The following is an 18,380-nucleotide window of genomic DNA, read 5'->3' as shown; positions in this document are numbered from 1 at the left end:
GACCAATCACAAACCGCGACGTCACCACAAGGTCCTGGAAGGCTGATTCGAAGGAAGGAAGGTTCCCGGTTAGTACCAGGGCGCGTCAGAGGGTAAGTATAGCGATATTTTTTATTTTTATTCTTTATTTTACACTTAAATATGGATCGCAGGGCCTGAAGGAGAGTTTCCGCTCCTTCAGACCCTGGGAACCATTGGAAACCCAATGCACTGCATTGGGTTTCGAGTTTCGGCCGACCCCGACCCCGACTTTTTTATAGGATCGGCCGATTTCACTCGACCCGACTTTTGAAAAAGTTGGGTTTCGTGAAACCCGACCCGATCCTATAAAAGTAAAAGTCGCTCAACACTAGTTACTACTACTGAAGCAGCTAAAATAAATGTAATCTATGGAGAATTGTATTCAATATTCTTTATTCTCTGGACTGCCAATGTGATTTATAATTTCCAGGACCGATAAGTTAGTAGAAATAGGATAGTACAGCTACAATATATCCGCTATATTTTTTACAAGCATGTCATTCGCTGCCTTATTACTAGTAGGTTTTATGTTTTAACTCAGTTTAGACATTATTACTTGTTTAGAACCAAAAACACATGGACTACTTGCACAGTGAACAAGTCTGTAGAAACATGTTCAAACCACCAAGAAACCCGAAGACACAAAAAGAGCACAGCGAGGTCAAAAATACTCTGTTGTAAAGAAGTCACAGCAAATGAGCAAGTGCTAGTCAAAAAATGGAAAAAATACAGGGTATTTAGTTAATACTTTTTTTGCAAAAAAATGTATATTAAGCTGCTCCACCAATCGCCAAGGTATACCCATAATAGAGCAGTCCTATCTAATGTATATAATCCCTATCTGATGTATTAAAAACCTGATCATCTGTATAGTACCTGTATAAGCAGGATTCAGAGAAATATTGTTCTCTTGTTACTACAAGACTGGGGAGTCCACCACTCCTCTGTGGGCCATTTACACTAAAGCTGTTCCATCCTGCATGTCCACATGGATATTTTCTCTCTGAACCCTGCTTATACAGGTACTATACAGATGATCAGGTTTTTAATACATCAGATAGGGATTATATACATTAGATAGGACTGCTCTATTATGGGTATACCTTGGCGATTGGTGGACCAGCTTAATATACATTTTTTTGCAAAAAACGTATTAACTAAGTACCCTGTATTTTTTTTTCATTTTTTGACTAGCACTTGCTCATTTGCTGTGACTTCTTTACAAATGAGTATTTTTGACCTCGCTGTGCTCTTTTTGTGTCTTCTATTATTACTTGTTTGTCAACAGGTTCTGTTTCCTTGCAGCAATTACATGGTGGAAATTGTGCATTACACAGTGCCCATTCAGATCAATGGGTTATCTCAATAATGCAGGTTAGGCTATCTAGCGCTTGTTCAAAACTTTCTACAGACAGAATAAAAAGGCTGTATAGGATTCATAATGCACATTTTATAATACTGTGGTATTAAGAAAGTGAACTGTACTTACTTTGTATTCCCAGTACTTGGTTTCTTTCTTCTGAAGATGCTGAGGAAGGTGTTTGATCTGCATGGTGTTTTTCCATCTCCGACGTGCATACGTACAACATCAGAAGTAGTGAAAGCACTTCGAACGTTCCTTTCAGGTTTGGCAATAATAATGTACATCTTGGGTGTAAACATACAACTCAAAGCAACTGTGACACTAAGACTGACAGCAAAAGATGTGGTAATGATCTTGTAGTTGCTCCCAAAGTATATTGGGACAAATGCCAACCAGATGATACAAGTAGTGTACATTGTGAATGCAATGTATTTAGCTTCATTGAAGTTTGCTGGAACATTGCGGGTCTTGAATGCGTAATAGGTGCAGCTCATTATCAGCAGTCCATTGTAGCCTAGAGGAGCCACTACACCTAAATTACTAGTGTTACAGATCAAATAGACTTCTTTAATGCTTGGATAAGAAAGAATTGGCATTGGTGGCTCCATAATCATTAATGTGACTACCAAAGTAAGCTGCAGACTAATCAATATTGAAGCAATTATTACTTGAGCGCAAGCACTCATAAAACGTGGCTTACGGGTGCAAATTTTCTTTTTACTTCCTGCTAGTATTCGGGCAATACGATTGGTTTTGGTCACCAGCGCTGAGTAGCACATTGCTGAAGAGAGACCAACCAGGAGGCGCTGCAAGTAACATGAAGTTGTAGTGGGCTTGGCTAAGAGTGTGAAAGGACATATATAACCTAGGAAAATCCCAGCCAGGATAATGTAGCAAAGCTCTCGACTGGATGACTTCACCACAGGTGTGTCCCTGTAGAGAATGAAGATCAGGGTGACAAACATAGTGATAAGAATCCCAACACAGGAGAAGGCCACAGCAATGATGGATTCAATGTCACTCCACTGTAAGTATTTTATAACTATCGGCTCACAACCTGTTGGAAGAAAGAAAATCTGGGTTAGTTTCTCTTCTTACTTAGATATGTACTTACACTTTCTACTTAATTTTAACAATTTTCATACCCTAGAAAAAAACTTTCTGATGTACACTACCGTTCAAAAGTTTAGGGTCACTTAGAAATTTCCTTATTTTTGAAAGAAAAGCAGTTTTTTCCAATGAAGCTAACAGTAAATGATTCAGAAATACACTATATACATTGTTAATGTGGTAAATGACTACTCTAGCTGCAAACATTTGGTTTGTAATGCAATATCTTCATAGGTGTATAGAGGCCCATTTCCAACAGCCATCACTCCAGTGTTCTTATGGTACTTTGTGTTTGCTAACTGTGTAAGAAGGCTAATGGATGGATAGAATACCCTTGAAAACCCTTGTGCAAGTATGTTAGCACAGCTGTAAACAGTTTGGCTGATTAGAAAACCTATAAACCTGACCTTCCATTTAACTAGTTGAGAATCTGGAGCATTACATTTGTTGGTTCCATTAAACTCTCAAAATGGCCAGAAAAAAAGAACTTTCATGTGAAACTCGACAGTCTATTATTGTTCTTAGAAATGAAGGCTATTCCATGCGAGAAATTGCAAAGAAACTGAAGATTTCCTACAATGGTGTGTACTACTCCCTTCAGAGGAGAGCACAAACAGGCTCTAACCAGAGTAGAAAGAGAAGTGGGAGGCCCCGCTGCTCAACTGAGCAACAAGACAAGTACAATAGAGTCTGTAGTTTGAGAAATCGACACCTCACAGGTCCTCAACTGGCAGCTTCATTAAATAGTACACGCAAAACACCAGTGTCAATATCTACAGTGAAGAGGTGACTCCGGGATGCTGACCTTCAGTGCATAGTGTCAAAGAAAAAGCCATATCTGAGACTGGCTAATGAAAGGAAATGATTAATATGGGCACACAGACGTTGGACAGAGGAAGATTGGAAAAAAGTGTTATGGACAGAAAATCCAAGTTTGAGGTGTTTGGATCACACAGAACATTTGTGAGAAGCAGAACAACTGAAATGATGCTGGAAGAGTGCCTGACGCCATCTGTCAAGCATGGTGGAGGTAATGTGATGGTCTGGGGTTGCTTTGGTGCTGGTAAAGTGGGAGATTGGTACAAGGTAAAAGGGATATTGAATAAGGAAGGCTATCACTCCATTTTGCAATGCCATGCCATACCCTGTGGACAGCGCTTGATTGGAGCCAATTTCATCCTACAACAGGACAAAGCACACCTCCAAATTATGCTAGAACTATTGAAGGAAGAAGCAGGCAGCTGGTATTCTATCTGTAAAGGAGTGGCCAGCGCAGTCACCTGATCTCAACCCCATTGAGCTGTTGTGGGAGCAGCTTGACCGTATGGTGTGCACAAAGTGCCCATCAAGCCAAACCAACATGTGGGAGGGCTTCTGGAAGCATGAGGTGAAATTTCTCCAGATTACCTCAGCAAATTAATTGCTAGAATGCCAAAGGTCTGCAATGCTGTAATTGCTGCAAAGGGAGCATTCTTTGGCGAAAGCAAAGTTTGAAGGAGAAAATTATTATTTCAAATAATAATCTTTTTTCTGAACCTTGTCAATGTCTGGACTAGATTTTCAATTCATTTGGCAACTCATCTACTATATAATTGTCTAAGAGTCACTTCCGTCTTTCTGTCTGTCCTTCTGTCTGTCACAGAAATCCCAAGTTGCTGATTGATCACGGCAAAACAGCCACGACCAATCAGCGACGGGCACAGTCCAGCGGCAAAATGGCTGCTCCTTACTCCCCACAGTCAGTGCCCGCTCCAAACTCCCCTCCAGTCAGCGCTCACACAGGGTTAATGGCAGCATTAACAAACCGCGTTATGCCGCGGTGTAATGCAATCCGTTAACGCTGCTATTAACCCTGAGTGACCAACATTTTACTATTGATGCTGCCTATGCAGCATTAATACTAAAAAGATCTAATGTTAAAAATAGTAAAAAAATAAAAAAGTTATATACTCACCGTCCGTCGGCCCCTCGGATCCAGAACAGGCCTTTCTCCTCGCGACGCTCCGGTGACCGCTCCATGCATTGCGATCTCGCGAGATGATGACGTAGCGGTCTCGCAAGACCGCTACGTCATCATCTCGCGAGACCGCAATGCACTCTTGGGAGCGGAGCACGCGAGGAGCATCGGTAAATGCTTTGCCTGGATCCGGGGGCCAACAGAGAGTAAGTATATAACTATTTTTTATTTTAATTCTTTTTTTTAACAGGGATATGATGCCCCCATTGCTATATACTACGTGGGCTGTGCTACATACTACGTGGGCTGTGCAACATACTACGTGGGCTGTGCAATATACTATGTGGACTGTGCAATATACTACGTGGGCTGTGCAATATACTGCATGGGCTGTGCAATATACTACGTGGGCTATGCAATATACCATGTGGTCTGTGCAATATACTATGTGGGCTGTGCAATATACTACCTGGGCTGTGCAATATACTACGTGGGCTGTGCAATATACTACGTGATCTGTGCAATATACTACGTGGGCAGTGCAATATACTACCTGGGCTGTGCAATATACTACGTGGGCTGTGCAATATACTACGTGGGCTGTGCAATATACTACGTGGGCTGTGCAATATACTACGTGGGCTGTGCAATATACTATGTGGACTGTGCAATATACTACGTGGGCTGTGCAATATACTGCATGGGCTGTGCAATATACTACGTGGGCTATGCAATATACCATGTGGTCTGTGCAATATACTATGTGGGCTGTACAATATACTACCTGGGCTGTGCAATATACTACGTGGGCTGTGCAATATACTACGTGATCTGTGCAATATACTACGTGGGCAGTGCAATATACTACCTGGGCTGTGCAATATACTACGTGGGCTGTGCAATATACTACGTGGGCTGTGCAATATACTACGTGGGCTGTGCAATATACTATGTGGGTTGTGCAATATACTGCATGGGCTGTGCTTTATACTATGTGGTCTGTGCTTTATACTACGTGGTCTGTGCAATATACTACGTGGGCTGTGCAATATACTATGTGAGCTGTGCAATATACTACATGGGCTGTGCCATATACTATGTGGGCTGTGCAATATACTACTTGGGCTGTGCAATGTACAACATGGGCTGTGCTATATACTACGTGGCTGTGCTGTATACTCCGTGGGCTGTGTTATATCCTACGTGGCTGTGCTATATACTCCGTGGGCTGTGCTATATACTCCGTGGGCTCTGCTATATACTACGTGGCTGTGCTATATACTACGTGGCTGTGCTATATACTACGTGGCTGTGCAATATACAATGTGGCTGTGCTATTTACTACGTGGGCTGTTATATACTACGTGGCTGTGCTATATACTCCATGGGCTATGCTATATACTACGTGGCTGTGCTCTATTCTATGTGGTCTGTGCAATATACTACGTGGGCTGTGCAATATACTACATGGGCTGTGCAATATACTACGTGGGCTATGCATTGTACTACATGGGCTGTGCTATATGCTATGTGGCTGTGCTGTATACTCCGTGGGCTGTGTTATATACTGCGTGGCTGTGCTATATACTCCGTGGGCTGTGCTATATACTACGTGGCTGTGCTATATACTACGTGGCTGTGCTATATACTACGTGGCTGTGCAATATACTACGTGGCTGTGCTATTTACTATGTGGGCTGTTATATACTATGTGGCTTTGCTATATACTCCATGGGCTGTGCTATATACTATGTGGCTGTGCTATATACTCCATGGGCTGTGCTATATACTCCGTGGGCTGTGCTATATACTACGTGGCTGTGCTATATACTACATGGCTGTGCATTATACTACATGGCTGTGCAATATACTACATGGCTGTGCTATTTACTATGTGGGCTGTTATATACTACGTGGCTGTGCTATATACTACGTGGCCGGATGTGAACAATCAGCAACATGCCCAGTCCGGCCGCGAATTGGCGCAGAATTTCAACCACACTTCGCTAATTAGTCGCAGCTCGCCGAATTTTGTGTATTCAATGTATTATTCTAAAATCTTCATAAATAAACTACATACATATTCTAGAATACCCGATGCGTTAGAATCGGGCTACCATCTAGTTTGATTAATAAAAGTATGAGTTTTCATGGAAAACAAAATTGTCTGGGTGACCCTAAACTTTTGAACGGTAGTGTATCTTGTTAGACAAATATGCTTCTTTTTCAACTTATAAACCATTTCTTCCATCCTCACCTCCTGAAGTGAGCATGACATCTGGAAAGGCAAAACTTTGTCTTGATCAAATTAAAATGGACTGCTATTGGCATATCAGATTATAGTTCAATCTTTATGGCTCCCCAACGGAACATGTTTTCTGGATTTCCTCATTATTGCACAAATGATGGAATTATTATCAAGGCATCAGAAATTTCCATACGTTCTCTCACTCATGCAATATTAAGGAAATCCTGAAAACATGGTCTATTGGGTGGCTGTGAGGAATACACTGCTCTAGAGAAAAAGATAAAACTACCAGTGCTATATAGAAAATAGTACTGCTATAATACAGCCTCCATATGGAAAAGTTACATTCCTGCATATGAAATCATTAGCATAATTAATTACATTAAGGCTCCCATAGACTTTTACGGATGCATATTACAGACGCTGTTCCCATGCTGTCAAATGATATTGTTAGCCCGCAGCTGTAATTGGAGGTATAAAGTTTACCTCCGGTCACTGGTGTCGGCTGATGGGACTACTGCTCCAATCAGCCAATGCCTACTGCCACTATTAACAGCGAGAGTAGGCGGCAGCTGATGGGAGTACTAATCAGCTGGCGCCAGAGCTGTAAATGAATAATTAAGTAAAAATAAACAGTTTGGGTTCCCCAGTATTTTTGATAACCAGTCAGGCAAAACTCATAGCTGGGGCCTGCAAATCTCAGCTGTCAGCTTCAGCAAGGCTGGTTATCAAGAATAAAGGGGTCCCAACTGATTTTTTTTAAATTATTTAACTAAATAATTTAAAAAAACAGCATGGGATACCCCCATTTTTGCCAAATAGCCAAGCTAAAGAAGACAGCTGTGGGCTGGTATTCTCAGGCTGGTAAGGGGCCATGGATGTTGGCCCCCCCAAGCCTAAAAATAGCAGCCCACAGCTGGCCAGAAAAAACACATCTGATGGATGTGCCAATTCTGGTGCTTTGCCTGGCTCTTCCCATGTGCCCTGTAGCATTGACAAGTGGGGTTTTTATTGCCTGTATGCCCAAGTAATAGCTGAAAAGTGTACCCAGTGGTGATAGATTCCTTTTAAAGTTTTTCTAGACTGTGAAAGTTTCTACTTTGCTTTTGTTCTATTAAAAGAGTAACTGTGTGTGACAACACAGAATTTGTTCTTGATTAGCCCAGATGTGGTTTTCTTCCATGGGTCTAGAGACCTAAGCCATTGTTCATATGAGCCTGAACGTGACTCTTGAATTGATGTTTGTTGCAAATTATTGTGCTGCTATCATTGGAAGACAGGGATGCAGGGTAATTGAACAATTGATGTTTGCTAATATGTTGATTACCCAATGTATCTCATCCCACCTTCCCCCTGACCTGTGGATGATGGCCTGAAGGATAGTTGCGAATTATAAAAGGGGGATCTGCCTCTGTTTTCAGACAGACTTTACAGAACAGCAGCCAGGCACCACGGCTCCAACAGGAGAATACAGATTTGATCCACTTCCCATCACTGAGCCAATGGAGACATTTAGAGTACCCAGATTGGGAGAATCAGGTCACCTGGCCACATACCGTACAGACCAATGGACTGTCAGCTACCTTATCTTGTCATTACCTCCTCTCTGTCGGTGCCCAAAAGTGGGGTGCCACTGGTGTGTGTAGTCAGCCCTGAAAGCCCTGAAGTTGCAGCTACTCTAATCCTGGCGAGCTAGTGGAAGATTGAGACTCTGTCATTTGCACCATCTTACGTACTTGCTGAGACTATACTACAGTATATGTTATTGACTGTTGGTTCAATAAAGCATTGCCATACTGTTTTACCTTCACCCTGTGTTGTCTGAGTAGTATTCTCCCCACGGGAAAAGAGTGCGAGCACCCACTGTTTCTTGTGTCTTCACACTGTGCTTTCAAGTAACTATTCAGAATAAGCTGTCCTGTGTGTACATGAGGAACACTTTTCTGGTCATTATGTGACTTCTCACCAGTTTTTTTCCTCTGTACTCTCCATCTGTAATTTGCAATCCACGGTTTGCTGGGGAGGGGAGATGAGCTGCAGGGATTTCTCCCATACACAGCACAGCATAAAGAAGGGAATGCCTCCTCTTCATTCACTTTTCAGCTCACAGAAAAAAGGTGCAGTAACATGAATGATATTATACAGCAAAGTTCAGCTGTCTTGATCTGAATAAAGCTCTGATGTAAGATAAAACATTTGTTACATATCTCTGCACAATGTTTTTTCTGTCTGTCTCTGCCTGATTCATTCCCTGCTGCTCACTCCTCCTCTCTCCATAGAGGACAATGGTCTGTGTCACATAAGACTTGTAGTCTGCCTCCTTTGAGCAAGATGGGCTTGAGTTGATTTTTCACAATGCATGTCAAGTTCAGGGGGAAGGGAAAGAAGAGTCTGATAAGTGGGGAAGGAAAGTGATTTTTCTGACAATATAAATTATAAAGTTTCCCATTGTTTGCACTAGTTTCTCAGTCTCTTGCACTAGTGATTTATGCAACATTTGTTGAAAGTACAATTTTTTTTAACTTATCTGTCAACATTATAGAAAGCAGTGGGAAAATAATACGGTTATTTTGGGTGAGATGCAGCAAGATGTTTACCATAAATACAAAGAGTCGGCATTGGAGAAGATCCTGTTGATAAGTTAGACATTAAGCAAAGCTGTTGCACAATAGAATGACTTACAAAATTGCATTTACATTTTTATTGTACTACGCAAATTCTCTACTTAAGCAAACAGTTTGTAGACGGTAATCTCCATCTGCTTGGAACTTTTACAATATCACCTTATGGTGTTTTTATGTTGTCCTGATGTGAAGTACAGTAATTTCTATGTATTATATTTGCAGTTAAAACCTTCTGCCGTCCATTTAAAATTCAAGTAACAATTTGTGGCATAGGTTGTGAACCTTTTACTGCTGCATCTATAAGTGAAACGTTGAAAAATGTTAAGGACTCCCATACAAGATTCAGGGTTTCTATTCCATTATCTGTTCTTTTAACAATAGCTTTGTTGGACAATGTTGCTTGAACATAAAATATGATTTACTATAACATTACTTATAATGGAGTAACACATTAATCTTAGTGAGGTCATCATACTGATGAGTTAACAAACTAATGGAATAAAGGAATAAAAAACAAAGAAAATACACAAAAGATTAAAATACAGTATATTCCAGCACTGTCTGCCTGAAAGGTGTGATCAAACAAGTATTCCCTCTTTTAAAAATAATACATACTCACCTCCCGCATCGGCACCATTCCACTGCTTTCAGTGCTGACACTGCTGAGGCTCATGTAGTATTGTTACGCCAAGTAAGCGCTGCAGTTACACAGTGGCTGCTAATGGGCTGCTGCACTCTCATTTCTTCTACTCGTCCGAGGCTCATCCAAAGGAAGTGAGATCGCAGCAATGTAATAAATTTTACTTTTATTTATCTGGTTCTATTTTTCCTCTTATTACATTTGAAACTTGGAAATAAAGAAGACTATATGTGTCTCAGCTTAGCCATTTCCTTTCCTCTTCCTCAGTATTCTGTGTGTGACTATAAGGCCAGTTTCACACATCCGTTTATTTCTGGTACCGGAAAAAAAACAGTACCGGAGATATCTGTGTCCATCTGTCCATCTGTCCATGTGTGTACTACGTGTGGCACTACGTGTACTACGTGTGGCCACATCAGTACCACTCAGCGAGCCGCCAGGGAAGAAGCGCTACAGTAAGCGCTGCTCCCGGGCGGCTGGTGCTGAAGCCGGCTCTCATCATTCTCCCCTGCTCTGCCGGCAGGGGAGAATGATATGAGAAAAAAACAAAGTTTGATGAGTTCAATGATTTTTTAGCTGACTTAAAAATGATTGTTCTTAACAGCATATTGTCCTGTGTAATCAGATGATGTGCTGCAGAGAACAATAATATTCTCTGTTCGCAGAATGATCATATTAATGTGCCCTTAGTAAACCCTCATTCAGACATTAGGTTTTTTGACGTACGAGAAAAACAGAGTTTCATCAGTGATTTTCCTTAGAGTTTCATTAGATTTTCATCTGTTTTGTCACAGTTTCATCAGTGATTTTTGAGGATGAAAAAAAAAGTTTCTCCACCTTATCTTCTCAGTCAGTGAAAAATGGACAACACACGGATGGCATCCAAATGCTGTCAGATGTTTCCATTGACCCATAGACTTACATTGGTAATTATATTGGACATGCCTCTGTGATTGTGCACAGACTACTCGGCCGGAGAAAAGAATCTGAAAAGCCCTATCGAATATCATAGGTAAAAGTGATATCCGTGAAAACCACAAATAGCACTGTGATGTTCAGGTCAGAGGGTGCGATGATGTCAGGTCTGAGAGCCCTCTGCCTGAGCAATCACAGTGCAGAAAGCCGAAAGACGCTGAGGGTGAGAAGTCCGGAGCAGAGCAGCAGCCAGCGACGAGAGGTGAGTATTTCATTTTTTTGGGGGGGATATTTGTAGCATTATATATGAAGACCATCATAGACTGGAGCATCATATATGGGGCCCATTATACACTGGAGCATCATATATAAAGCCAACCATACACTGGAGCATCACATATGGGGTCCATTATTTGTGGAGCATTTTATGGAGCTCATCATACACTGGAGCATCATATATGGGGCCAATTATATATGGAGCATCATATATGGGTCCTTCATACACTGTGTATGGGTGGACGACAAACTCACATTTAGTGGCCAGTGTCAGGCAGCTGCTACAAAGGCACATAAAATAATGGGAAGCATTAAAAGAGGCATAGATGCTCATGAGGAGAACATAATTTTACCTCTATACAAGTCACTAGTGCGACCACATTTAGAATACTGTGTACAGTTCTGGTCTCCGGTGTATAAGAAAGAGCGGGTGCAGAGAAGAGCGACCAAGGTTATTAGAGGACTGGGGGGTTTGCAATACCAAGACAGGTTATTACACTTGGAGCTATTTAGTTTGGAAAAATGAAGGCTTAGGGGTGATCTTATTACAAATTATAATTACATGAGGGGACAGTACAGAGACCTTTCTAATGATCTTTTTACTCGTAGACCTGAGACGGGGACAAGGTGGCATCCTCTACGTCTGGAGGAAAGAAGGTTTAAGCATAATAACAGACGCGGATTCTTTACTGTAAGAGCAGTGAGACTATGGAACTCTCTGCCGTGTGATGTTGTAATGAGTGATTCATTACTAAAATTTAAGAAGGGGCTGGATGCCTTTCTTGAAAAGTATAATGTTACAGGTTATATACACTAGTTCCCTTGACAGGACATTGATCCAAGGAACTAGTCTGATTGCCGTATGTGGAGTCGGGAAGGCACTTTTTTCCCCAGTGTGGACGTAACTGTTTGCCACATTGGTTTTATTTGCCTTCCTCTGGACCAACATGTTAAGGTATGTTAGGTTAGGATATGGGTTGAACTAGACGGACTTAAAGTCTTCTTTAAGCCTTAATAATTATGTTACTATGTAATATATGGGGCTCACTCTTCTGTATGAAGCATTATATGGAACTCATTATACTGTATGGAGCAATATATGGGGTCCATTATACTGTATGGAGCAATATATGGGGTCCATTATTATGTATGGAGAAATATGTGGGGCTTAGTATTATGGATGGAGCACTATGTGGTGCCCATAATACTGTATGGAGCAATATATGGTGCTCATTATTCTGTATGGAGGACTATGTGGTGCCCATAGTAATGTATGGAGCTCTATGCTGTCCGGTTTCTGTATAACTTACAATAGATATTATTCATGTAATGTAAGAACTAAGTGAAATCTTTGGCATAGTACTATACCTATATTTCTCTGCGGTATCTGTACATCATGAATTGTGGTATGTGTTAAAGGGGGGGACTCTTTCGCCCGGAGCCAGCCCTAGGGATGAGGGTGCCATGCATACTAGGATGGTGATGAGGGAGCTATGTATACCTAGATAGGGGACATATATATACCAGGATCGGGGATATTAGTACAGAATTGATCAAATTTTTTGCTTCAATTTTTTTCTATTTTTCTCCTCTAAAGCCTAAGCGCGTCTTATGGTCTGAAAAATACGGTATATATCGGTAAGTGAGTGAGTACATGGTGGCCATAATACTGTAGGACTGCATTATATTCTATGAGGGGGCTGCATTATACTATATGAGGGGGCAACATTATGTTCCATGTGGGGGGCTACATTATAATATATGAGGGGACTACATTATATTCTATGAGGGGTCTATATTATATTCTATGACAGGGGCTACTCCAACCCCTACTATATCATTAAGACATGTACTACCTAATATTATACCCTGATATTATCGTATTTTACTGCACAATTGGTGGTCTTGTATTTATTTCTATGTAGCTACATAATGGGCCCCAAGAATGATTTTCTCTGGTGGGCCCAAGGTGCTCCAGTCCGACGCTGCGTACATGAAAAACTGATATGTGAATGAGGCCTAAGACTAAAATAAATGAAGGTACACCTGTTCCATTGCACAATTTATCTATTTTCCCTATTTTATGTGGAAAAATTGCTTCTCAAATCCAGGAATTGAATTTCTGGGTCAATGACTTCATGTAGTCTTTTGGAAGCCATCACTTTTAATTTAACTCGTAAGAAAGGTCTCATCTAATCCATTTCAAAGAATTAACAGAAATATAGTTATTATTACGCTGAGTGTGTAGTAAATCAGATGTAGATTCCTTCATTTCAAATATAAAGCTTATGTTCTCTGAACATATAATTTCTTTTTTTTTTAACAAATTTTAATATATGTATATCAAATATGCATTATTAAACATGGCATCTCACCTGTCAGGCCTGGGTTGGGCCACCAGCCTAGATCACAAGCCTTGCATGTAAACTCGTCCTGTACAAACTCATTTTCCTTGCAAGGGGTACAGATCCAACAACAACTTACTTCACCCTTTCTGATCACCTAAACCAATAGAGAGGGAAAAATACCAAATTACCGATCAGAAAAAATGGTGGAGTGAAATGTCTCTGTAATTTTTTATTATAAATTATCAACATACTGTACATTAGGTTTAGATCCGTCCATTAACCAGTATATGCGAATTGCCTTTATGTAGAAAAGTGAACGTTATTGCCCACTAAATACTGATGGCCATAAAAGGGGTTCGCCATATTGGACAATCCCTATATTTTAAAGGGTCCTTTGACAATAAGTTCTGGAATCCTCAGTAGTCACCTCTTTTCTTTAACCCCTTAAAGATCCAGCAATTTTCCATTCTTGCACCTTCGTTTATTCCTCCCCTTGATCCATGAGACATAACATTTTTATTTGAAAAAATAAAAGTAATTAATTCATTGGAAGACAAGTTTTAGTTTTGAATGACACCATTTACTTTACCATAAAATGTACTGAAAAACAGGAAAAATGCGTTGAAATTGTGAAAAAAGTTCATTTCTGCTTTTGTGTTTTTGTTAGTGTGAGGTTCATTGTGTGGTAAAATTAACCTGGGAATTTCTGCAGGTTAGTATGATTATGGAAACACCAAACTTGTCCAGTTTTTTTTTTAGTTTTTTTTTATGACATAAAAAAAAAATCAAAAATTAGTTTAAAAAAACAAGCAAAAAAACCCCACATTTTTATTTGTGTCACCATTTTATGAAATCCCGTAATTTTTTAAAATATTTCCATTGAGGGAGCTGTGCAAGAGCCAGTTCTTATGCTCCAAGTTGATGTTTTAAATTGATACCATTTTGCAGTACATATGACATTTTGTTGTATTTTTGGGGGAAGTGTAGTGACCAAAACAATAGCAATTCTGGAATTTCAATTTTTTTTTTCCGGTTATCATTAGGCTTAAATAATTGTATTTTTTGATAGTTTAGACTTTTCTGGATATGCCAATACCTAATATATTAATTTTACAAATGTTTTAATTTATTTAACCCCTTTCTGACATCAGACACAATAAGGCCATGTGACCTGGGACTGTTTGACCATGGACAGAATATTACATCATCACGATCACCCTTGTACACAGGGGGGGGGGGGGGGGTGTGTGCAGGCGATCACTGCCGGGTGTCAGCTGATTCTGACAGCTGACACCCGACACTGGGTGCCAGCACTTTAACTCCCGAAATGCTGCAAATGAACATGATCGCAGCATTCCGGAAGCCGACCGAGGGCTGACAGCCCCTCTGTCTTTGGATCGGAGACCCCGTGGCGTGACATGGGGTCCCAATCGATGCCATAGTGACCCGATGTCACAATGACAACATGCGGGTCACCAGAGCTAGGAAACTTGCTGATCATGTGCAGTGCATGATCAGCAAGTTTCTCTGTCAGTGCAGAGCTGACAGTTTCTATAGCATGGGGAGGCTGCTTCATCTCCATGCTATAGAAAGGATCAGCCTGCAAAAAATGATTGCACATAGTGGGACAAAGTAAAAAAGTTAGAAAAAAGTTAATTTTTTTTTAAATAATTGTAAAAATATTAAAAAAAGCAAAAAAAATCAATATTTTATCTCTAAATAAATACAGTGTGTCCGTAAAGTTATAATGCACGTTTGACCAGTCACAAGATCTATTTATAGTTTATATTTTGGTGCCCTTTCTCTGGCCCAGTCATATCAAACCTATTCATGAGGAAACACCAACTCATTTAAGCTGTTGCTGAGCCCCCAGTCAGATTAACCCCTGATAAACTGAACTCTGATTAATATACTGCCAGGTCTGTGACATCATGCAACCACAAGCTTATGCCAGCTGTGTGGTTTTCCATGCCAGTCGAGATGTGGATGGTACAGAGGAAAGTTTGGTGTGTTCTGTGGCTCGCTAAATTCAAATCTTCCACCCAAGTGCTATGCGAATATCGGCATGTTTATAACGAAGCGCCACCACATAGGAATAACATTGCTCTATGGGATAAGCAGTTGAAGGAAACGGGCAGAAACCCCATTGTGGTAGGCCATAAGTCAGTGATGAGTCTGTAGGGGCTATACGAAATAGGTACCCAAGGAGCTCTGAAAAAATCTGTGCGTGCGTGTGCTCAACAATTACACCTAAGCAAGACTACAGTTCATAAGGTGTTAAAGAAACATCTCTGTTTTACTGGGTACAAATTGCGTCTGTTGCAGGCTATCAAACCGGAGGATAAACCCAAGCGATGATTGTTTGCTACAGATATGCTTCATGAAATTGACAATGATGCAAGATTTTTGCAGAAGATTGTGTTTAGCGATGAGGCGACCTTCTATAAAACAGAGAATCACAGACGTTATTCACTCTGTTACACCAGATGTCCTTCCCCATGTGTGGTAAGAACTTCACTATCGTTTGGATGGGTGTAGGGCAACAAAAGGAGCCCACATCAAACTGCACTGAATAGGGATGAAGCTCGGAGTTTTTCTTTTTTTTGGAGCAGATTTCACATTTCTATTGTTTTTTGATGCTTTCCAGTGACTGGTCAAAAGTGCACCATGACTTTACAGACACACTGTATTTGAATAAAAAAATATATAAACAATAAAAGTACACATATTTGATATCGCCGCGTCCGCAACTACCTGACCTATAAAACTGTCCCACTAGTTAACCCATTTAGTGAACATCATTAAAAAAAATAAAAAACAAGGCAAAATACAATGCTTTATCATCATATGAAACAAAAAGTGGAAAAACACACGATCAAAAAGACATAGCAGTTAGCAAGGCCGAAAAAAGACATTTGTCCATCCAGTTCAGCCTATTTTCCGTTCAGAATAAATCCCTAGATCTACGTCCTTCTAAAGAACCTAATAACTGTAAGATACAATATTGTTACGCTCCAGGAAGACATCCAGGCCTCTCTTGAACTCTTTGACTGAGTTCACCATCACCACCTCCTCAGGCAAGGAATTCCAGATTCTTACTGCCCTAACAGTAAAGAATCCTCTTCTGTGTTGGTGGAAAAACCTCTCCTCCAGTAGCAGAGAATGCCCCCTTGTGACCGTCACATTCCTTGGTATAAACATATCCTCACAGAGATATTTGTATTGTCCCCTTATATACTTATACATGGTTATTAGATCGCCCCTCAGTCGTCTTTTTTCTAGACTAAATAATCCTAATTTTGCTAATCTCTCTGGGTATTGTAGTTCCCCCATTCCCTTTATGAATTTTGGTGCCCTCTGTACTCACTCTAGTTCCATTATATACTTCCTGAGCACCGGTGCCCAAAACTGTACACAGTACTCCATGTGTGGTCTAACCAGGGATTTGTACAGAGGCAGTATAATGCTCTCATCATGTATATGCAGACCTCTTTTAATGCACCCCATGATCCTGTTTGCTTTGGCAGCCGCTGCCTGGATATAAATAAACATGGTACCACTGAAAACAAAATCTTGTCCCACAAAAAACAAGCCACGATACAGCTCCATCAGTGAAAAAATAAAAAAGGTATAGCTCTCAGAATAAAGCGATGCAAAATAATTATTTTTTTCCATAAAATAATTTTCATTGTATAAAAGCGCCTAAACATAAAGATATAAATGAGCTATCACTGTAATCATACTGACTCAAAGAATAAAACTGCCTTAACAATTTTACCACACACGGAATGGCATAAACTGCCCCCCCCCTAAAGAAATTCCTGAATTGCTGGTTTTTGTTCATTCTGCCTCACAAAAATCACAATAGAAAGTGATCAAAAAATGTTATGTGCCGGAAAAGTGTACCGACGTCAACTCGTCCGGCAAAAAACAAGCCATCAAATGACTCTGTCGGACAAAATATAGAAAAATTGAAGCTCTCAAAATGTGGTGATGCAAAAACTATTTTTTGAAATAAAAAGCATCTCAACTATGTGTGGTGACAGTTTTCATATGTAGCGGAGACACGTACACAAGTAGACCCATTCAAATGAATGGGTCTGTGCACATGTCAGTGTGTACCCACGGACCGTGTGTCCGTGAGCAAAACACACTGACATGTTCGTTTTTTGCCATCAGCACAGATGGCAAAATGTCCAGCACACATGAACACGGAGAACACACATTGATGTGCTCGGTGTCATGCGGATGGCTGCCGGAGAAGAAGCGCTACTGTAAGCGCTGTTTCCCAGCGGCGGGTGCTAAAGCCAGCTGACATCATTCTCCTCTGCCCTGCCAGCGAGCAGAGGAGAATGAGCGTTATATTTAAGTCAAAACAACAGCAGGTGGTGGCTTTTGGGACTGTAACCCCCATCATCCGACACATGCTGCCGCTAATAAGTTATAGTAGGTGCGTATGATTGGGGTATTCCACAGCTGCCGGCTGCGATCATTCTGAAATAAATGAATGAAAAACCCAACGTGGGTTCCCCCCTATTTTATTGAACCAACCAGACAAAACTCTCAGCTGGGTGCTGCAACCCCCAGCTGTCAGCTTCTGCATGGTTGGTTATCAAAAATAGAGGGGTCCCCACTCTGTTTTTTTAGTTATTTAAATAAATAATTTAAAAAAACGGCCTGGGTCTCCCCCAATTTTTGACAATCAGCCTTGCTAAAGCTCACAGCTGGGGGCTGCTATTCTCAGGCTGGTAAAGGGCCATTGATATAGGCACCCCCAGCCTAAAAACAGCAGCCTGCAGCTGCCCAGAAAAGGCGCATCTATTAGATGCGCCTTTCTGGCGCTTTGCCCGGCTCTTCCCACTTGCCCTGTAGCGGTGA

General features: G+C 40.8%; 1 protein-coding gene across 4 annotated transcripts in view; it reads right to left on the bottom strand.

The window, feature by feature from the left end:
- Nucleotides 1-18,380, bottom strand: part of GRM1 (glutamate metabotropic receptor 1) — a 487,741-nt gene that overhangs the window by 11,047 nt on the left and 458,314 nt on the right. For all 4 annotated transcript variants that reach the window (XM_069769157.1, XM_069769159.1, XM_069769158.1 and 1 more), the window contains exons 7-8: nucleotides 13,530-13,656; nucleotides 1,511-2,441 (exon numbers count right to left, since the gene is read on the bottom strand). In XM_069769157.1, coding sequence (XP_069625258.1) covers nucleotides 1,511-2,441; nucleotides 13,530-13,656 — 1,058 coding nt within the window. The remainder of the gene's footprint in view (nucleotides 1-1,510; nucleotides 2,442-13,529; nucleotides 13,657-18,380) is intronic.

This window comes from Ranitomeya imitator, chromosome 5 (genome assembly GCF_032444005.1).
Source record: "Ranitomeya imitator isolate aRanImi1 chromosome 5, aRanImi1.pri, whole genome shotgun sequence".
Taxonomy (NCBI): domain Eukaryota; kingdom Metazoa; phylum Chordata; class Amphibia; order Anura; family Dendrobatidae; genus Ranitomeya; species Ranitomeya imitator.
The sequence above is the reverse complement of the archived record's forward strand: the minus strand, read 5'-3'. Positions and strand labels throughout refer to the sequence as shown.